The 23,446-nt window shown below is 36.7% G+C and overlaps 1 protein-coding gene across 2 annotated transcripts in view; it reads right to left on the bottom strand.

Annotated features, from left to right (window-relative positions):
* NEGR1 (neuronal growth regulator 1) overlaps positions 1–22,208 on the bottom strand; it is a 531,321-nt gene extending 509,113 nt beyond the window's left edge. The window contains exon 1 of one of the 2 annotated variants that reach the window (XM_087719471.1): positions 21,803–22,208. In XM_087719471.1, the coding sequence (XP_087575597.1) occupies positions 21,803–21,978 (176 nt within the window). In that variant the 5' untranslated portion in view covers positions 21,979–22,208. The remainder of the gene's footprint in view (positions 1–21,802) is intronic. The other variant, XM_087719472.1, reaches the window with a different exon arrangement.
* Positions 22,209–23,446: the final 1,238 nt, after the last annotated feature.

The following is a 23,446-nucleotide window of genomic DNA, read 5'->3' as shown; positions in this document are numbered from 1 at the left end:
TTGCCAGAGCTGGGCAACCACACATCTCACATTATCTTTCATTTATTCTTTTTTCATTCTCCTAATTTGGTCAGGTTCCTGCACTAAAGGGACAAACACAGAGGGTTGGTATCCCAAAGTTTGTTAAATTGAGGGAACAGAGATTGCAGTGTCCATTGGCTCTATTTATTTCTCTGACACAATGACACTATTACTCTTTTAGCTAACTTCAACCAAAATTTCAACTCTATGTTTTATCACAGCATCTTTTCCTGATAGAATGATCCACTCAAAATTGGCTCAACTGCCTCACAAAGCTTGTCTGTCTCCCTATGCTAATTATCTGTGAAAAACAAATCAGTTGTTCAATTATTACATTGAGATTTACATCTAAAGCAGCGGCATCCATTTACTTCTATATTTTTTACATTTATTTTATCCCACATTTTTTCCATAGGCATCTCAAGGCAGCAAACATACCATTACTTTTTCTTCTTTCTATTTTCCCCACAACAACAATATTGTATGTTGAAATAGGTTGAGAGAGAGAAAGATTGGCCCAAGGTTATCCATCTGGACTTTTTTTTTGCATATATACACACAAACACACATGCATACTGATACTTATGTTTGATGGTGTCTGCAGATGAATTAGGAAAATTGAGTTTTAAACATTTTTAACCTGATAAAATATTGTGCACATTAATGTATTTACCCAAGAACCAAATACACAGCAGAAAATTATAATGCACTGAATTGATAGTATGTATTCGATAAGTTCCAGTTTGCATTCATCATTGTTTTTAATAAAGTGTGGGTGGGATCGAAAAGATAATATTATGTTGTTATACACTCTAAGGAACGCATCACAGTGTGTCATGCTGTCAGCCAGGGATATTTGTATTCTTTCTTTTTTAACTGTCTTATTGAAGAGCCTCTTTTAGGATGAGTGATTTCCAATGTCATCTACCACCACATATGAATATGATCACCAAATTACAAATGTTGCTTGCGAAACCAAGCAACAATTAATGTCATCCTTCATTTGTAAGTATAATTATATATTAAGTATTTAATAAGACATTTTAAGATTGGATAGGTACTTGCAGTTTCTTCATATACTGTAATAACTACATAAAGGTCTTTGCTAAATGTTGTTAGTATCTCACATTTTTTCACATCTATATCAGGGGTGAGTTCCGGCAGGCACTATTGCCAGTTCACTTTTATGCACACTTCACGCATGTGTGTGCGCTTGATGTGCACTGCATGTGCATGCACAGTGCAATTAAATTGTTCTGTGCATGTGCAGAACTGAAAAACAAGATGGTGGTGTCAATGGCACTGCCTGGGGAACCAGTTCGGGGGTGTAGCAGGCCTGGATCACTGCTAGTTTCAGCAACCCAGGCTGCCAAACCACTACCGGTTGAGCTGAACTGGTACAAACCAGTAGGAACCCACCACTGATCTATATTCACATAAAAGGTACAAGAGACAGGTCATTTTCAGAACCATAAGTGAATTGTTCTACAACTTAACAAAGCTAAGTGATGGCCATAGTGATAATTAACAATGAGCTAAAAAATGCAGAGAGGAACCCTTAACCTATAGTACTGAGATAGCAGAACTAAAACAGTGGTTCTTAACCAGATGACCCAATTACCCTTTTCCTAGTCACTAATAATGTCATTAGTCCCAAATGAAAAAAGAAACAAACCCGATTTTTAAACCCAATTTCTTGGCAGTTGCATTCCCAGACTGGATTCTCAACTCACAAACCTGCAATTGCAAATTGCTTCATTATTCCCAGGATATGACCGAGTTACCCCCTTATGGGTAATCACCCCTACTTTTAGAGCCACTGAATGGAAAGGTCGTTTCTTATCTTCAAAATAAAATAACATTTATCCGAAATATTAATTATTTACATTGTTACTGAAAACCTATTAGTATGTGCCATGGGTTTCTTGTTCCTTTGAAGTATTTCAATAACGACTTCGCTCAACAAGTTCTGGTAGATGGTGTTTATAATTAAAAATGTTTCTTAAGTTTCCATTTAAAAAAAAATCCTAAAACAAGATGAATTTTACATCTATCATTAATTTGAGAAAAATGGGAAGGGGAGAAAACCAAATGCTAATTGTTATAAAGAGGCGGGAGATTTTTGGAAATAATTAACTTTGTTGCATAAAAATTAAAGCAACATTCTGCATGGTTTTTTTTTCTTGCATTCATCTCCCAAAACCACAGCAGCTCTGTATATATTCACAAGGAGCCCCATGGTAGGGCAAACTTCAAGGATCAAGCCTAATTGGACTCATATGAAGCATGGATATATGTATTTTCCTATAAAATGAAAATTAAATGCAGAAAACTCACAAACCAGTAAGAATCCCTTCTATTGTTTGCTTTATTTGCAAGATCTTAACCTTGGTTTATCAGCCTAAATGTCCCACAGTTACTGTAAGAACAGACCATTATAGTAACATACCCAAGTAATTTGTACATTACTTATTAATGTATTTAATATTTTTCAGTAAATATTATGAAATGGTTTTTAATATATTCATTACATTGAACAGTATTCAGATATTGTCCAAGTTGGCTTTTGTCTCTGGTAATAAGTCTGTACAGAGTTGTATGAAGTGATTTGGAGAGTTCATTTGCCCTTTCCATTTATTAACATTCCAAAGTGAACACTGGAACTGGAGATGACATGCTACAAAAGGCCATAAGGAGAACAACCAAAATGACATCTCTTTCGGATTGCAGCTACCTTTTCTTAGTATGGGCCTTTTTATGCACAGAAGCATTAGCCTGGGGACTCAATGGAGGACTACCACACTGGAGATGGTATTAGACTAACAGCAAACCCTATCTCCCCATTGCATATCCTGTTCCCTCCCCACCATCTTTTAATTCATATTGCTGAACTTTCATTGTTGTCATTGTTTTTACTATTGTTATATTTACATTTCTTTATAATTTTATGTTTTAGTAATTAGTAATTTAGTAATTTAATAAATTTATATGCCGCCCAATCCCGTAGGATTCCGGGCGGCTTACAGAAACAAGATAAAAGTTAAAAAGTTAAAAATAGAGAGAGAAACAATTTAAAAACAACACACCATACATTCTGTCTAGGTGGGGCTGGATCTTGTTCGTGAAGTCAACAGCCCCAGGCCTGCCGGAATAGCCAGGTTTTAGTGGCTTTTCAGAAAGCTGAGAGAATGGGAAGGGTTCGGATCTCTACGGGTAGATCGTTCCACAGGGCCGGGGCAGCTACAGAGAAGGCCTTCCCCCGAGGGGTCGCCAGCCGGCATTGTCCGGTCGACAGCACCCAGAGAAGGCCCAACCTGTGAGATCTTATCGACCGTTGGGAGGTATGTGGCAGGAGGCAGTCTCTCAGATATCCAGGTCCTAAGCCATGTAGGGCTTTAAAAGTAATGACTAGCACCTTGAAGCGCATTCGGAGACCAATAGGAAGCCAGTGCAGCTCGCGGAGGATGGGTGTAACATGTTTTACTATTGAAAGCTACCCAGACTAGCTATATAGAGAGATAGGGAGCAAATAAATTTAATTAATTAATTAATTGATTGATTAATTTTATGGCTACTAGCCTTAACATATTCTTTCACTAAATTTGAGTTTCATTCCTTTACCTTTCCATTGCAAAATGTTTGTTTGTTTTACATTTATTTATTAAATGTACATGAATTTAATTCCTATAAGCAATTCATAATTCATCATGAAATGTATGAAGACTGACTAGATACGCAACTTGAAACTAAAAACAAAAAGATTAGCACTGTTCTTCCCACTATCTCTTCAATCACCATTCCTTTTTTTCAGGGCCATTACTTTTTCTTTTCTTTTCTTTTTAATCTGCAAAGTAATTCAATTATTGTCTTTGAATAATATGCTTTATTAGTCACCCATAACAAGCAAAAGTATGAGGTTATCAAAATAGGAAAAATGTATAAAATGCAATTTGGAAACAATGCTAAAAGAAATTCTCACCTGGAGGATATACTCAGAAACACATGTTTGAAGGTTAGACATTGTACCTTGGCAACAAGAGACAAAGCTAATAAGTTCAACCTTCATTTTGCAATGTTAGTTTGGAATTAGTTTCTTATTAGCTCTTATGCTAATAATAATTCACTTTCTTCATGTTCTATGATGAAAGTTAACTATATAATAAATGAATAGTTGGATAACTTCCACCTCTTAATCTTGAATACTGTAGCTATATTCACAAGCAACCAATTTTTCAGTTATTTGCTCTTTTCATCCTGGAGATTTAATTTTTGGTTCTATTCTTACTTATGATGGGGTCCAAAAACTTCATATTTAGTTATAATATTGCAGCATAAGTTGTGACATGTAAATACTATGTTGACCGACATTGCCACATTATTGAAGAAGGAAAAAGAGGATTTTATTAGCACATAAAATTGCAAATAAAAGAAAAAGTAATTGGTTCTATTTTATGGAGTTAAATCAAAAGGTGGCAATTGAAAATATTAATAAAAATCCCTGCATTTCCAAATGTTGATAAATATATACATTTTTACTTAAAACTGGAAAACTTTCAATAACACTGTATTAGAAGGTCATTACTGATATTCAATGATTTTTTTTAGAAAAAAATACTTGATATAAAATCTCTCATTAAATGGATAATTAACAACAATTTATGGAGAAGTAGTTTGTATTATTTATTATATTATTTGTCATACTTCTTCCATGAGGCAATCCTATTTCTCTCACTCCTGTTCAATCTTATCTAATTATATTCTATTAATCAGTGGATGAATTCATCCATTTTGTTTGCTATTTTTAATACATTCTAAATATCAAAGCATGTTTCAGATGTATTGGAGCATATAGGACTTTAAAATGTGAGCATTTCTACAGAGTATAATTTTATAATGGTTCATTTGAGTGAAAAGATTTACCAGGACCAATTTCCAGTGTGGATGATAGAAGTCTACATGTAATCCAAATCTGTCTACTGAAGAAAATTAATTCCCTGTATTGCATGACTATATATTTCTAGTTCTTGGGCTAAATAAGCATGATGTATTAAAGTAAATCTCACAAATATCAGTAAAACTAATCATAAAGCTCAGACTGCCCAAGGAGCCGCTGATACAGTTCTACAGAGGAATTATTGAGTCTGTCATCTGCACCTCTATAACTGTCTGGTTTGGCTCTGCAACCAAACAAGACAGACACAGACTTCAACGGATAATTAGAACTGGGGGGGGGGGGACGACAACTACTACCAACCTGCCTTCCATTGAGAACCTATATACTGCATGAGTAAAAAAGGGGCTGTGAAAATATATACAGACCCCTCACATTGTGGACATAAATTGTTTCAACTTCTCTCAAAACGATGTTATAGATCATTGTACATCAGAACAACTAGACACAAGGACAGTTTTTTTCTCCATGTGCAATCACTTTGCTAAACAACTAATTTCCACAACACTATCAAACAGTGGCGTGCGGTGAGGTTTATGGCTGGTGAGGCAAGCGGGCAAATGCCGCCTTATGTCGGACACAGCAGCGGGGCTTTCCGAAAGCCCTGCTGAAGCCTCGGCACTGTGTCCGACATAGAGGCTTCCCGCAAGACGCATCTATGTCGGACACAGCGGCAGTTCTTTCAGAAGGGCTCTACCACATCAAGGGAGAACCTATCTTTCTCCCCTCTCCCATAAAACAGCATCAGAAGGAGAAAGGGGCAGATTATATTAATGAAGACATCCTACACTTAAAATGGTTCCCCTTAGACAGGAAACAGAAAATGATTATAAACATGCCTGCTGAATGGTCAGCCTCCTCGCTTTAACAGTTTTGGGTTGCCGAAACATTAAAAAAAAGTGCCAGCCCACGCGCCATCAGAGGCGGGTAAAACACACAAACACACAAAAATTACTTACAATAATACATTTACTTACAAATTACATTAATTTTGAATTCCTCCCCCTCCCTCCGACCCACATACCTTTTCCAGCTTTTTCACAGAGGATTTCAACTCTGCTCTTGTCTACCATGATAAAAATGTAAAAATGTAAAAGGAAAAAGGCAAGAGCTGCTGAGATCAGCTGGGTTAGCTGCTGCCAGAGTCTCTGATGGATGATTCTGCTTAACTGTTTAAAAAAGCCTCTAAAAACGCCCTCTACAGGAGGAGGCAAGAGAACCATGTGCCTCATCTACATAAGGAGTTTTTCAGCTTTTAACCCTTGCTTAACTCTGCTCGAGTGATCATAAAGATAGACTAAATGAGGCACGTGGTTCTCCTGTCTCCTCCTGTAGAGGGCACTTTTTTAAGAGGCTTTTTTAAACAGTTAAGCACTAAGCAGAGTCATCCACTGTGACTCTGGCAGCAACTACCTCAGCCTTTTTCCTTTTAATGTTTTTTTCTTTTCATGATGAGAGTGGTGAGGCCCTGCCTCTCCTGCCTTCCCTGCCTCCTCTGACTGCACGTCCCTGCTATCAAACTATTTACTAAGACTGTATTACTATTATTCTTCTCATCCTTCCATTTGCCTATCTCCTTTTCTACTTATGACTATAACTTTGTTGCTTGTATCTTTATGATTTATATCGTTTTATTTAGTTTCCTAGTATGATTTTGATTGCTTATTTAGTATCTTATGACTATCACTAAGTGTTGTATCTTATGATTCATGATGAATATATTTATGATGACTATGATCATGATTTATCACTCATAGTTTTTATGTACACTGAGAGCTTATGCACCAAAGACAAATTCCTTGTGTGTCCAATGACACTTGGCCAATAAAGAATGCTAAACTAAACTTAATGTAATTAATATAACTGTAACATTGCTATCATCTGTATTCTAAATAAGCATTCTGATGTGGCCAGAGGTGGGCTTCACATAATTTAACAACCGGTTTGCCTAGTGCAGAACCAAAAATGTGAGCATGTGGCCTGCTTCAAACACACAGCAATTTCCTGCACGTGGCTTCCAGCCCACCTTCTTAGGCAGCCACTGAGTAGAGTGGGCAATGCATGGAAATCAGCTGGGCTGCATGGATGGGGCCAGCAAGCTAGATAGTGAAATATATAGGATAGGATAGCAGGCCCAGCCAGTGGTCAGAACTACCATTTCACCTGAACTGGTCCGAACCAGCAGCAGCCCACCTCTGCATGTGGCTCAGTATCAGTATTACTTTCATGTTTTATATATCAGTTTTCTATTGTATAAATATTGATTTCTGAATATTGTTTAAATGTTTATTATATGATATATTCATTTTTAAAAGAGGTTTACATGGCAGTAGCAATTGAATCTGCTACTTTTTTTTGGACTTATTATTGAAAAAAAGAATAAAATAAAATACATTAATAAAATATGGATAACAAGAACCAAAATTGTACTATTTTGTAGATCATCTAGAAATCTAGAATTAAAAAACCTGAAAAAAGAGCTCATTATTGAATGAAACAATGGATATTTTGTTGCATTAGGGCATGTTCTTTTTCTTATAGTCAATTTTTTTTCTGTAAATCTGGTGTCCTTTCACCAGTCTGAAGTTTTGTATTGGAATCAGCTAATGGAGATTTAGGTTCAGGCTCAATAATTGTGATATGTTAACTTGAAATTACAATTAGGAATAACTCAGAAAACACTAAAGGGCTTGAATAATCTCTTCTGAAAACAGTCCATTCTTGGCTTTTAAAATCTATGTTGCTTTAGCTGGGAGGATAAAAAACACATCTCTTAGGGGATCTGTTGTCCAAGCAGTTCTTTGCGTTTTGTTGCCATTCTCAGTTTACAACGGACTCCCACCTTTGGTTTATTTTTATCTAAGCCAGAGAAGAATTTAAAGTCCTCAGATGTCCACTATATATCTGAAACAATAATTACCAAAGTTCCTGAAGTTTTTCTGACATCTCTAGAATATAGTCAATAAATGTAAAATTATGTAAAAGGAAAGCAAATGTGAGCTTTTGAAAAAGGTGATTCTAAAAGTAAAACATGAAAAACAAAAGTTTTTTTCATAATTGTTGCGTGTACAGTATGCATAATTTTTATTCTATTACTTTAATATAAATAAATTTATTTAAAAATGGTGGAATAGTAACTAAGCAACCAACATCAGCATCTACTAAAATAAAGGGGCTAACTGCAAATCAGTATTATCAGTAATATTGATAATAATACTAATTAATACTAATCTATATAGTTATAAGAAAAGAGTGGCATTCAGTTATAACCAAATATCAAAACTAAGTTCCATCACATGTTATTTCTCCAAACTGTTACCTTTCACATAATGATTTTTTTTAAAAATCCTAGACAGCATGAATATTCGTCACAGACGTTGGGAAATTGTGGGAATTGAGTACCGATATATTGAAAGACTAAAGGTTGAGAAAGGGTAATTTAAATGAGCAGGCACATTCAGTCAAAAAAGCAAACATTTCATTATTAGATTTCCATTTCCCTAATATTATTTCATTCTTCATTATTCAAAACAGTAAAATCATAATTGCATACTAAGCAGTAGGAAACCAAATATTTTGCAATGTTTAAGTAACTCAATCAATTATGTTGCCAGAAAGTGTACAATAGCTCAGTATGTAGCTCAATTGATTTTTATTAAAGAGGTTAAATTTATTGTAGGTAAAGGACTTCATTTCACTATAATTATTGGTATTGAGATTGTAAATATTGTATTAAAGCAATAATCCCGAGCAGAGAGAGATTATCTTCAAAAATTAAGGACGCAAGGAAGTAAATCTATGATGAGATTATAATTAATTATAAGGCATCATAAATAGTTTGTAATTTGTAATATGGATTATGAATCTGAAATATTCTATATTTTTAAAACAATGATTTGAATATTTGGCAAATATTCTTCCAGTCTTATGCCACAGAACATAGTTATGCTGTCTCCAAACCATCCTGTTGAAGGACATACAGGTAGTCCTCGACTTACACCAGTTCATTTAGTGACTATTTAAAGTTACAGTGGCATTGAAAATAGTAATTTATGACTGTTTTTCACACCTACAGCCATTGCAGCATTCCCATGGTCAAGTGATCAAAATTCAGATGCTTGATTGACTCATATTTATGATGATTGCAAGTTTTCTGGGTCATTTGATCAACTTTTGTGACTTTTTGGTAAGCAAAGTCAACGAGGAAGCCAGATTTACTTAACAACCATGTTACTAATTTGACAACTGTAGTGATTCACTTAACAATTGTGGCCAGAAAGGTTGTAAAATGGGGCAAAAACACATTTAACAAATGTCTCACTTAGCACCAGAAATTTTGGGCTCAGTTGTGGCTGAAAGCCGAGGACTGCCTATAGCTTCTTTTGTGATAATTCAAACAAAAAAAAATATATTAATCAGAAGTAAACATTTTGGGGGAGGAGAGGAGAGATTAATGTTAGAATGTGGATTATTCAATGTTCTATATTACAGTAACTTACCTGAACAAAACCTCTTAAAAATGAACAAATTAAGTTTTGTTATTAGATATGGATAAGAGCCATACTTAAAGATATATTGATTTCAAGTGAATACTATTGTCGGTCACCTAAGGTTCTTATTGCCAGGGGAGAAAGTAACAGTGGTTTCTCCTTGAAATGTAATGTGTCTATGGCTTTGGATACATAGTGTGTACCTGCCAAATATTATGGGGGGAAAAGGCAGAATAAATAAAGTTGGAAGAAGCGGGCAGTTTGCAATCCCAGTCAATGGAGGTCAAACAATGGCAATCAATCTAACTCTGCAGTTCAATTTCTAACAGGTGGGTTCATTTAATAAAACAAATTAAAACATAAAATCCTAAATTGCAGAACTTGTGTACAAACTGTATAAAAGCCATATTGTTTTCAGTATTGCAATAAGTCTACTTTGCAACTTTACAACTTTAATAAGATTTGTATGCCGCCCACTCCCTAGGGACTCTAAATGAGAATTGGGCAAAAAACTAAAAAATAGTTTGCTTTTTAAAATAAATACATAGTGTTGATTGTCCATTGCTTTTATATAAAATGTTTAGCATCACAAATATTTTTGAGAATCAGAAGTGGGAAGGGACTTTGGAGTTCTTCTAGTCCAACCCCCTTGATCAAGCAGGGGACCCTATACCATTTCAGATGGGTGGCTATCCAGTCTTTTCTTTTTGACCGGAGATTTCAGGTGAAAACTAAGCAGCGGATCTCTCCAGCTTGTGGACTTATTACAACAGTTACAAATAAAGAGAAGGCAAAATCCATATGTAGCATTTCATACTTATCAACAAGTGAACTAGAATTTTGCAAATGGACATCCAGAACTTGTTTTTCATAAAGCTCACACATCAGGAAAAATAAAATAAAACCACACTTGTGACAAACAGATTCATTCAACAGCTTGCATAGTGGTTTAGATAACAGCTGGTGCAACGGCTGTTCTATGGTAACAAATCAAAAAGCTCCTCCGGTTTTTCTTTTAAAGGAGCAAGTTGCCTCTGTATGTACTGTACGTGCTTCTGTTTGTGCAAAACATGCATACAAACATATCCATCTATCCATCTATCTATCTATCTTGGAAATTTTCTGTTATCACAGAAAGAAAGGCATAGAATTAAGAATCTGATGGTTAAATGCATTGGCAAAGAACAGTTTATGAGCTACCAGACACACAAAAAACAGGGGTATAACGGGGGAGGGAGGAGAAGGCTTCATGCAAAACATGAAAAAAATCTTTAAAACCCTATTACCTTATTCATAAGGGCTGCCTCCATCTAGATCTAGTTTATGTATTGGTCTCCTATCAATTAGGACTTGATGTAGTTTCCTTGACCCAAACATTAACACTCATTGTGACAGAAAAGTATGATATTATTCATAACCAAAATGAAATAGTCGAAGGACGTCCTATTTCTCAAACCTACTTCTTTTCTTTAAATGGAACATAGAAAGGCTAGAGAGTAGAGAAGAGAGAGAGAGAGAGAAATGTTTATTTTGGAAATTTCAAAAATGCCCTTCATGTTAATCCTTGGTTAAATTCAGTGGTGGGATTCCAAATCTTTTCTTACCGGTTGTATGAGAGCGAGCTTTGTGCGTGCATGTGCCTAATATGTGTTGCACACATGCACACACAGCACTCAAAGACCAGCCCTCAGTGTCAATGCTGGTGAGCTGAGCTGATTTTTAGCTCAGCGGAGGTGCAGCAATCTGCTCTGACGCATGAATCAGCTGAGCTAAAAAAACAAGGGAATATAGGACAGGGAATGAGCGGGGGCAGGAAGTCGAGGCCAACCAGAGGTGGTATTTGCTGGTTCTTCAAACTACTCAAAATTTCCACTATCGGTTCACCCGATCAGGTCTGAACCAGCTGAATACAACCTCTGGTTAAATTCCAAAATGCCCCAGTAATGTAGTTAAGTTACAATTATATTACTATTTCTTCGTTGAAAGCAGGATGACTTAGAGTTTGATTTATACTGCATTAATAAAAAAAGTGTTATTTATTTATTTATTTATTTATTTATTTATTTATTTATTTATTTATTTATTTATTTATTTATTTATTTATTTATTTATTTATTTATTTATTTATTTATTTATTTATAAAATTTATTATCCACCTGTTAACATAGGGTAACTCTGGAAGATTTACAGTTTACATCTTAGTTAAAACAAAAATGTTACGATCAAACCTTAAAACCAAAGACACATGGGGAGAATGGGGGTGGGGTGGATTGCATGGGAACTGTTATTACTATCAACTACATGCATCATGCTGATCTGCCATTGGGCCCTCAAGCTGACTGGCACAGGCACCCTACTGGCACGAGTAGTATCGGCCCCTTCCAGTGGGGTGAGACGGTTCCTCAAGTAATCTGGACCCATTCCTTGAAGGACTCTAAAGGTGATCACCAACATGTTGAACTGCACCCAGAAGCAGACTGTTAAGTAATGCAGCTTGCAGAGCAATGGTGCCATGAGGGCCATTCTGGGGACCCCAAAAACTACCTATGCTGACACACTCTGCACCAGCTGTAGCTTCCAAAGGCTTTTCAAGAGTAGCTCCATGTAGAACACATTACAATGGTCCAGTCATGAGATGACTAGAAACTGAACGACTGATTTATTTACTGTATTTATTATAATCTTGGGGAATCCTGCAAACCGTTTAATTGTATCAGGAATATTTAATTTGGAAAGTGAATATTCTATTTTGTTGATGTTTAGGTCATTGGTAGTCATGCTAATTTTGAAGGAAATGCAGTTGAAAAATCTTGAGGCTTTCCCCTTCATTCCTACCTATTCTAGTAGCTCTTAGAGAGACTGGAGACATTCTTCTCTAGTTTACTGTAGGAATAGGTAATCCAGATGTTTTGGAATTTAATTCCCATCAGTGTCAGACACCAGAACCCATAGTGACTCTGGGAGTTGTAGACAAAAACTAACTATAAGGAACTAAATTGGCCACCTCTGATTTATTTAAATACAGAATGCTATTTCCAAATACAGGCCAATATACAGGAACCATTTCAAGGGAAACACAGAGCAAGTTCTTGGACAGAAAGACAGAAAAAGGGGGCAAAAATAGACAAAATCTAGAGACATAGTAGCCAATTTTTAAATGACTTTATAGGGCTGCATCCATTTTAATCTCAGCAGCAGATGAAAGTGTCAGCTGAGCTTTTGAAAACATGCTTCATCTTTGAAAAACTTTCCCAAGTATATGAACTGAGCCATATTTGTATCAGGCACCCACCTAATATAGCAAACTTCCTTTTTAACATTCAGCCTATAATACAATGTCATAAACAGAACCCAAGTACGGATATTTCTATGAGGGGTTTGAATAAAATATTTTATTTTATCCAAAAGAAGTGATAGTTTAGACATGTCTAAATAATCCATAAAGCCATAATAAATGTCAGCCTATAACTTATATATGAATATGCTTCATAATTTAATTAAATTTGCCACTAGTTTTTAAATTTAAATTATGGGAGGTTATTATTTTATTATTTTTATTTTTTATTATTTTTATTTATTTTGTATTGTGTTTTTATTTCCTGTAAGGCACCCTGAGTTGCCATGAGCCAGTAGGTGGCAATATAAATTTTCCAAATAAATAAATCAATAATAAATAAATTACATTCAAAGAAACATATTGAATTTAGTGTGCAAATCCTCAAAATTGTTCAACAACATTCAACAATATTTAACAAGTCTAACAAATTTAGGAAGAAATAAATGGAACTATTTTATTTTTCCATTAATTGATGGAACTCAAAGTTGATTTTATTAATTCACAAAATTGTTGTAAACTACAAAAAAGAGCTGTCATGAAGTTAACATACCTGTAAATGTCAAAAAGTTGGGTGTAGTTTGAAAAATAGGTAAATATGATTGAGAGTGGATTTCAGTGATATAACTTATCGCTGGTATAGTTTATCATTGATATCTTTGGAAATTCAAGAATTTCTTTGGTAACTTTCAAGAGAACAAGACCACTAATCTTCCTAGCTTAATACTGTCAACATTAATGAGTGGCAGGTCTGCAGGACTGCAAACTCTGCCTCAACCCTCTCAAGAGGTATAAATGCATTGAAAAGGGGCTTTGGGGAGTTTACAGTACATATGCTAGCCATTCTAATTGAGCTATATGTCTTCTCTAAAGACAGCATTGCCTACAGTTCAGTAGGGTCTTCTATCTATAAATTTAATTTGTTTTTATTTACTTTAAATAAGCTGACTTTACAGTAATCCTAAAGAATGCATTTCTTCATTTAATATTTTTATAATTAGGAAACTTATTATAATGTTAGAAAAACTGAGAGTTTCATTCAATAAACAGAAGTGTATATTAGAGAACCTCAGGTTCAACTTTCAGGTGTATATTTGTTAATTTAGCAAATATTTGACAGGAAGATAACTTCCCTAAATAGCTTCTTAACTCTAAACTCCTACACATGGCATATATATATTTCACAGTAAATTAGTAAAAGATAATTAAGGAAAAATACTTCAATAATTCCACATACATGAATCAAGTTGAGAAACTTCCTTGCAGCCTCTTTAAGTAATAAAGGAGTGTGTGTGGATTTTACTTCACTACTCATTGCTGACTATGGGAGGGGGGTGTCTCTGTTTCCAGGCTACTGATCCAGCACCATCCAAAGACATACCCGCAGCCATGTGTTCAACATGATGTCACAGACTGCAGCTATCTTCCCACCTATTTATCTACTCGCATTTGCATGCTTTCATACTGGTAGGTTGGCAGGAGCTGGAGTGAGGAAGGAGCTTATCCCATCATGTGGTACTCAGGTTTCGAATCTGGTCTGCTGTCTTTCTAACTGACAATCCCAGCATCTTAACTACTGAGCCACCATGACACCTTCAGATAGTACGTCATAAAAAAGGGCTCTTGATGTTGAGTGGCAAATATTTGTATATTAATGTATGATTCTCTTTATTATCTATTTAGGATGAAATATCAATCCCTTATTTCTATCTACAGTACCACTTTTAATTTAAATTGTTAGAAAGAAATCTCCCCTCAAAATAAAATGGTTTTCAGAATTTTCAAGCTATATTTGATAGCTATATAAAAAGTACAGAATCATACTAATGAATTTTCCATAGCAAATAATTGAAAATATTTTTATAGTAAATAGTATATACAAAAATATGCAATAAGAAGCGGGCAAAGCTAGGTAGTATATTAAGTTATACTTAATTTATGGTTAACATTTAATCAAAGGAAATTGGTATTAGAAAAAAGAAGAATAAACCCCGCATAATATTCTAAGGAAACATATACTACAGGTTTTTAGCATTATTTCAAATGTGATATCCAGAATAACATAGAATCAGAAAAAGAAAGTTTACTTTCTCCTAGTTTTAAAATAGAGTCCACTAGGCTTTGCTTAATCCTTGAATTTAATCCTTGAATGCATTAAATGATATCAATTAGCAAAGATTGTGAATTCATTTTAAGACATATATTACGGACAGTGGCATTGTATTTAAATAATTCATTCTACATTCATTTTGTTAAAGAAAGTCAACTTGAAAACCATTGGTTGAAAAGCTATGGTCAGGATTGTAACTAATCTGTTTGAAAAAAATACTGTGACACAGAGTTACAGAGTCCAACATGCAAAATCTCTATGGTACAGCCGTTTGTTAATGTTTAGTTAACAAACATTTAGTCAACATTATTTCTGAGCCTTGCTCAGAAGGTAAAGGGTAAAGATTCCCCTCTCACATATGTGCTAGTCTTTCCCAACTCTAGGGAGCAGTGCTCATCTTCATTTCAAAGTCGAAGAGCCAGTTGCCCAAAGACATCTCTGTGGACATCTCTGTGGCCGGCATGGCTAAACACCGAAGGCACGGAGCACTGTTACCTTTCCACCAAAGGTGGTTCCTATTTTTCTACTTGCATTTTTACATGCTTTCGAGCTGCTAGGTTAGCAGAAGCTGGGACAAGTAACGGGAGCACACTCTGTTATGCGGTGCTAGGGGTTCGAACTGCCAATCTTTTTGATTGACAAGCTCAGCATCTTAAGCACTGAGCCACCACGTCTCTTAAATTAAACATTAAATCATACTTCATATATACATGATTTAGTGGGTTTCTTTGAATAAATTTTTCAAATTTCATTTTAAAGGATATGTGCAATTTATGCCTGCATCAGAAGCTTAGAACTCTTATGGCAATGGAAATGCAAAATACCTTTCTTTAAATGAAAGTAAGATTTAAAAATCACCCCCCATTATGTTTCTAGACTTGTTCTAGACTTTTAATTAGTGACAGTAAGGAAAAGTCAACAGTTGGGAAATGTATTTCAAAAAGTAATCCAACACAAAATAGAAAATTAGAACAATCTTCCTAAGTCAATTGACTCAAAATGGGTTAAACTTCCATTTCTAAAATTCTCAGAAAATTGGACAATATTTAATTGGAATTATAACTTGCAGGAAGAGTATCAGAAAAGTAACGTAAAGATTTCTTTTAGAAAGGATTCCAAAAATAGTTGAGTCTACTTTATTGCTATTGCAATTAAGTGATTTGGGAACAAAGTTACATTGCTGCTCGATACATTTTTTTTTGTCTGTGGATTTATGCATACAAGAAAAATATTTGCAATAAAGACGCAAGAGAGTGAATAAGTCTATATATTGAAGATCCTCAAAGCACAATGCATTTTCTTGTGTTCAGTATATATCCCATTATTGAGTTCCATTTGGTGGATTCTAATCCCATTATAGAGTGAACTGATGGCTAGAAGAAGGTGATGTAGGGAGAAACAAGTTTATTTCTTTAAAGCAACAAATTGCAGCTGGTTTAGGAGTAAAGAAAGACACATACATGAAAATATTGCTGATATAGGAATAAATCATTTTCTTACTTTTTATAATTAATTTTTCTTGGAGACAGTAATTTTCAGATTTTGTTTTTGTTCTTCACTTCATTTAATGATATTCACAAAGGGAAATTGTAAACTGAAATTGTTTTGTCAACTTCCTAGGTTCAAGGTTGAGTCTAGCTATTAAGTCATATTCAATGATAATTATACAAAATGAAGATCAGGAAACTAGAAAGAGTCTAGCATTCATATCCCTGTTTGTCCCTGTATAATATGCCATCTTGATGTTGACAGAAAAAGGAGCTGATTTACAATCCACAGGGAGAACCTAGGACAGAACAAGCTCCACTCTTCAAACTTCTCCACTCTTTCTTGTATGTTATTGTGATAGAAGGATTATTGAACATAGAACTCTACTTCTCCTTATGCTATGACTTGCCCTTTGAGTTACTGTTTAATAAAAAAGATTGAAGTGGAACTTGTGACCTACTTTTTTATCTTAACCTTTATTATTACATATGAACAAACACATTACAACTTTATCCATTTAATTAATTTTTATCCTGCTTTGATTACTTTATAAGTAGCTGGCAAATATGCAAAATATTCCTCCTCCTCTTTTTCCAACAACAACTCTGTGAGGTGGGTTGAACTGAAAAATATTGTCTGGCCCAAAGTATCCAAATGGCTATCATGGCTAAAGTGGGACTAGAACTCAAAAGCTTCTAGTTTTCACATTAAAACCAGAAGCACATTAACCACTACACCCAATTGGCTCTCTTTTAATTGTTTCTTTTAAAAGAAAAGCTAGATCAAAATGTTGAAAGCAAAACACACAAACCCACTATAAATGTAATTAGTATATAAGTAGTAATGTGTGCATCACATGCCTGATTACATTTTTACTATTATACCAGGTTTTTTAAAAAAAGAATTTTGACATTTCATCAGCCTATAACAAAATAGGAATAACTTGGAACACTGACATAGACTTATATAGTCCTTCACAGTGGTTTACAGCCCTCTCTAAGGATTTTTTTTCAGAGTCAGCCTATTGCCCCCAACAATCTGGGTTCTCATTTTAGTGATCTTGGAAGGATGGAAGGCTGAGTCAACCTAGAGCCTGTCAGAATCAAACCCCTGAAGTGAGCAGTAAGTTAACCTGCAGTACTACGTTCCAGCCACTGCACCACCACAACTCTTCTTACTTTCTTGAATGTTATTCAATTCAGGTCTCCAGTAAAGCTTGCAGCCAATAAGAATGTTAATGAACAAATTTTCTAGTCCACCATGTTGCCTCACTTATAGAATTATAACCATTTCCCCCCTTGGTGCCTCTGAATGGGTTGCCATTATAATTTTTCGAATCCTCAGCATGGAGGCCTGTAGCCAAACTTCATCAGAATGAGGAATGCTGCCTAAAAACAGTAAGCTGTGCTGAAAATCTATGGTTACTCAACTCCTTTCTTTGTAAATTAGAACCTATTTCAATTCTATTCAGTTCTACTAAGGGTTGGATTGCTATTCAGCCCTATAAAAACAAATCTATGTGATTTTTGGTATGTTTGCTCAGAAACACATTGCACTCTGTTCAGTAGGGTTGTGGCCTTAATGACAAAGTAGGAAGCAGCTTAACCCACTAAAATAAAATAAGACTCCAATCTACACTTCTAACATAAAATGCCATGTCACCAAATTTTATTCTTCTTGGGGCATTTGAGAAATCATACAGTCAAGGCAATATAGTGAATTCAAGTTTGGCACAACATTCCACTAATAGTTACCTATTTTAAACACTACTTTCTAGAAAACAACTTACTGCCAATGCATATCTGCAAAGTTTGTTAGATTAGCTTCTCCACTTGCATAATTCTGTTGTCACCATTGTACAAAGACATTTATGTAAATGTCAATATGACATACCTAAAAGTTCTGTAGAGTTCTGCTATTAGATAATAAAATAATTAAAAGCACCAGTATATTGTATCTCTTTAACATAACTATATTTTTATTAAACAACCAAACTGCTGACTCAAAACATCAGAAGAATGACTCAGAGAGTCAGCATTTTCAAAAAGATCCTAACCACTTGCCACCAGCAGACATGCAGGTTTGCAATTAGAAGTATCCGAATTGGCTGAATATGCACAACATCTCTTTCCATTTACTACAATTTGATCCTGAACAGAAAATAAACAAACTGTATATAAATGCATGCTATGTATTCAGTTCTTTTTAATATAGAGAACCCCAATATTGCAAAGAATGAACAACATATACCTTTATGCTTGTTATCTTTCCTTTTTCAAGCCAAATATGTTTAATCTAAAAAATAATGTTTCAGTATGGAACAATTGAAATAAAATATGTTCTATAAAATATGTTCTATGACTAAATTAACAAATCTACAAAATCTACAAAAACAGTTATAGTTATCCATATCCTTCTTCCCTCTTCATATTTGCAAGTTATTGTTTAGGTTGTTATTAATATAAATTTGAAGGTTTGAAGGATTTTTTAAATTTAAATTGTCCCAGCCTAGTATAATTACAGACAATGATTGATAAGTCTGTATCTAATAGGTACCTTAACCAGTTTTGTCACAAACATTGATCTCACATAAGTCAACACAAGGAATGCAAAAGAAAATAAAAATATCCCAAACATTCAATTTCTTAAGAAACATCCAAGCTTTCTAATAGCTTAAACATTGCCTTTTCTATTTATACTCAGTTGCTTGGGGTGGTTTTTTTAAATGAAAATTGTGTAGTGGATCCTATTCTCACTGTTATCTTTTCTTTCAAAAGCTGTTACTCATGCTCTCCAAAGTATGAGATGAAAATGATTGCTTGACCCTAAAATGCCAACTGCATTTATATAATGTATTTAGCTTTATAACCAGGCCTAAAGGAATACATATGTTTTTGTGGTAGAAGCATAATCTAGCAATCCAAAGGCATGATGAGTGACTTAGTTTAAATGTAAATTTCTTGAGGATGGAAGTGGATTGAAAGGCTTTTTAAGGCTTTTCACTTAGCACTTTTCGGAGTTCTAACCTCAATAGAAAACTCATCTCATCAACTCTGATCCATGGCTGTCTTTACATTGGAGGTACTGTAAATAAAGAGACTAAGATTGCATTTACTTTCTGTCTGTAGCAGAAGAACCCAAGAACAGTACATTCCAATGTATTCCAAAACCATGGAGTGTAACTACAGCATATTACCACAGATGAAAAATGTATCAGCCAGCAGTGCATAGACGCTGAATGTGTTCTCAGCCTCAGCCAGATGAGAACAGTCTGGAAAATAAATAGGGATGGGCTGAGAATTTCAGAATTTGAAACAATGAAAAGATGACATCTATATTCATCTACCTTTTGTTGGTGATGGGGAGTAAGAAAGGATTGGCATTCTATGCCAAAAGTGACGCGTTTGATCAAGTTACTTTAATGTACCTGCTTCACCCAATGCAAGCAACACTGTTTCTGCTCAAACTACTGCAGAGGGCAACCTCTGAATGTTTAAGATACAAACAACATTTTCCCCACTTGATATTATTAATATCGTAAATAATAAGAAAACCTGGGTATTCCCCCACCCATGGAGGGCTAGTTTAGAAACATGTGAAATATGTCAACTAAAACTTAAACTGAAAGAATTGGGTGGGTGGGTAGCTCAGTGACATTAGCCTGAAGGTTTACGGAACTTAAAACAGTTTTTTTAATACACACACACACACACACACACACACACACACACAAAATTGAGCTACTATTGGTAAATAATATTCTGTTACCATGTATAATTCAAAGGCTCCTTCAAAAGAAATCAATTTCTCAATAGAGGCAGACTTCCGAAGGTATTTAAACAAAAAGCGAATTCACATAATCGTCTAGCCTGATTTTTTTTTCTCTCAGTGAAAAGTGTTTGGCTATACGCCAAGGATGTTAAGCCACATGCATGCTTCTCTGTACACTCAAGGAAGTGTTACTGCTGAGCAATACTCTACACAGGCACAGGAAGGTTGCACTGCAGATCCTGTTACATACAAGTATCAGGCAGTCTCCCACAGAAAGTAATTTGAACGTCAGTCATTTCTATTCCAACTTCCATCAACAAACTTGGCATTCTAAGAAGGAAATCAGAACATTTCCATGTATCGGCTGCTTAAGTAAAATAATAATAATATATGTACCCGTCAGATTCTGCTGCAACAAGTAACTACTATTTTCTATAGTTTCAAAGCATCCGATAATTGAGTACCAGGGATTCTGCATTTCTTAAGACAAGTGGCAATCCAAGTTCTTAAATCATCTTCCCCAGGAAATATCTAAAACAGGGTTTCCTCTATTCTGCAACTCCGTTCAGGGCTTGTTGGAACAGCCCAGTTATACAATTATGTAGCACATACAGCTGCTCCCGGAAAAAAAACAGCAGTAGCTAATCCAGTGTGTTCTGCACTGGTTAACCCCTTATTACGGATCCATCCCGAAATCAAATCTCTTCAAATATACACTTCCCAAGCCGTCATGCCTGGATGCATGATCCTGCTGCACTAGCTGTGTGTTAATGCAGCAAAGATCCGGTTGGGACATTCAGCCCAGGGTGGGGGTGGCGGGTGGAAGGCAGTTCTGGAGGACAGGGTGGTCTTTAGCATCACACACAGATCGGAACTCCTGGTACCAGCCTAGCATTTCCTTCCCCAGAGAAGAAAGGTTACACAAAAGGCTGGCACTGCACTGCAGCCTCTTTGCTTGCCATGCTACAAATGGCAGGGGGGGGGGAGTGGAAGGGGGGGGTGTATATCTGCGCTCCTACGAGCCTTTACTGGCTTTCACAGGGGTGTGAGAAACATGCCTTTAGGAAGAAGCTGCAAACTCATTCCAGGGAAAGAGCTGACTGCGTAGCATCTCTCCCTCTCTGTCTGCTCAGAGGGGGAGGGGGGGAGAGCAGGGAGTCCACCGAGCACAACAAGGAGATGCTTCCAAAGTTGAGTTGAAAGTACATTGGAAAAGGGGGGGGCATCAAAAGAGAAGATGTGGGGGCTTTTCACCCCTCGGGATAAGAGAACAGGCAGGAAGGGGGCTTCACGGATGGGGCGGCAAGGAGAGCTACTGTCCACCCCCTTACGACTGGGGTGGGTGGGGGGTGTCTAGTTTCAAAGTGGAAGAAAGCCCCTTCCTCTCCTTTTACTGTCGCCGGCCAAAAGCTCCGGCTCCAAACGCTCTTGGTCCATTTGAGTGCGGCAGATTTGAGAGGCAGAGAAAGAGTCTCCGCTTCCCCCCCCCCCGGGAGGGGGAAAAGATGAGCTGCGCCAGTGCATGTGGAGCTTCAAGGCAACGCCAACACCGACACGGAGGAGGGGGGGGGGGCAAGCAGAGCGCGCCAAACACACAACCCGGCCAAGCTCGGATAGGAGGCTGAGTCGAGTCCTACCTCAGCACCGCCGTGTCCCCTTTCCGGACCACCAGATTCTCCACAGCCGTCCCGGGGAAGTCTACACTTTGACCGGCGGGGAGACAGGAGGGCAACAAGCAGCAGAGGCTGAGCAGCACCGCGGCCAGCCACTGGTTGGAGCAACAAGCGCCCTGGACCAGGAGCATCACGTCCATGCCCTCTCGAAGGCTGCGCTCGGGCTCGCGGCTCTAGTTCCGCGTCGACCCCCCGGGCGAAACAGGCAGGCGGGCGGGCGCGAAGGCAGAAAGCAGCCGCCTTCCTCTGTCCTGGCACAAACCGCGCGTCCTCCCTTCGCCTCTCCGGCTCTCTTGCTCCCGCTGCCGCCTCTTGGCTTTCTCTCGCTCGCTCGGCTTCTCGTTGGCCGCGTCCGGAGCGTGTCTAGTCTCGGGTGTCTCGCACACCATCTAGCGAGGAAGGAAGCGCGCGGGAGAATGAGCCAGCCAGAGAAGCGGCGGCGGCAGCGGCGGCGGCGGTAGCAGCAGCAGCAGCAGCAGCAGACGGACCCCAGGCTCAGAGCCGGTTGCCATGCAGCCGTTTCCGTAGCAACTTGTCCTGGTGGCTGGTGCTGGTGGTGCTGTAGCAGAGGAAAACCGGGGAGGGGGGGACGGCGCATGGGAGGGGGGGAAGAGTGTGTGTGTGAGAGAGAGAGAGAGACAGAGACAGAGACACAGAGATGCATACACAAACGTACATACTCATCTGTCTATATGTTGTGTGTTTATACATACATACACACACGCACAGAGTGGCTTTGTGTGTCTGTGTGTGTATGGAAAAACATGAGTGTCAACACTTCAACTAATGAAGCCTACCTATTGATAATGCCAGTAATAAATAATATCAGATTCCCCAGGTTTATTTGGCAGCTAAAATACATGTACATATGTACATACATACATGCATATATTAGTATAGTATAGTATAAAAGAGAATGAACTTCCAAGATAATAAGAAACAGTCAATTTAAAGGCATTGATTGTAGCCAAATTCAAACAACAATCTGCAAAGGAAGGGCAAGCAAAATCCATGATTTAAAAAAAAAAGAACTACAGTTACTCTCTCATTTTTGTTCCTTTTTATTCATTCAAAAACAAAACTTTCTCTGTTAACACAGATACATACATAAACGTACATGACGACTTTAAAGCTGATTCCAATGGGGCCATGACTCCTGTTTTTTCTGCTTTCACACCTTCCCATGAAGGAACAACAGGGGATCAGGAGAGAGTGGGATATCTTTTAAACTTGCATTGTTATGTACACATGGTGTACACCTAAACCCACCCAAGCACCTACTAGCACAAAGGGAAGAACATATTGGCAACTCAAGTCTTGGATAATTCTTTTCTGTCCCTTGTGTTTGCGGGAAAACATAATGGGATGCATATCAGAATGAAGAATAGTTCCTGATATTGCAAGGAAGACCTTTGTAAGAATTTCCTTTGTTTTACATGTGGAGCATCATGCTGGTCTATGATAGGAATAAACCCTCCTCTCTTACATGGCAGTAATAAATTACAGTGGTTCCTCAATACTTATTGTTAGGGAGGTTCTGGGAGATGTGATGAGTACCAAAAATTATGAGTACCAAACAAATATTTCCCTTAAGAAATATTATAGTGA

The sequence above is a fragment of the Thamnophis sirtalis genome, unplaced genomic scaffold, assembly GCF_051295495.1.
Source record: "Thamnophis sirtalis isolate CommonGarterSnake01/CBP01778 unplaced genomic scaffold, rThaSir2_p1.2 scaffold_7, whole genome shotgun sequence".
In the NCBI taxonomy this organism is placed as follows: Eukaryota; Metazoa; Chordata; class Lepidosauria; order Squamata; family Natricidae; genus Thamnophis; species Thamnophis sirtalis.
This window is presented reverse-complemented; position numbering and strand designations above follow the sequence as displayed.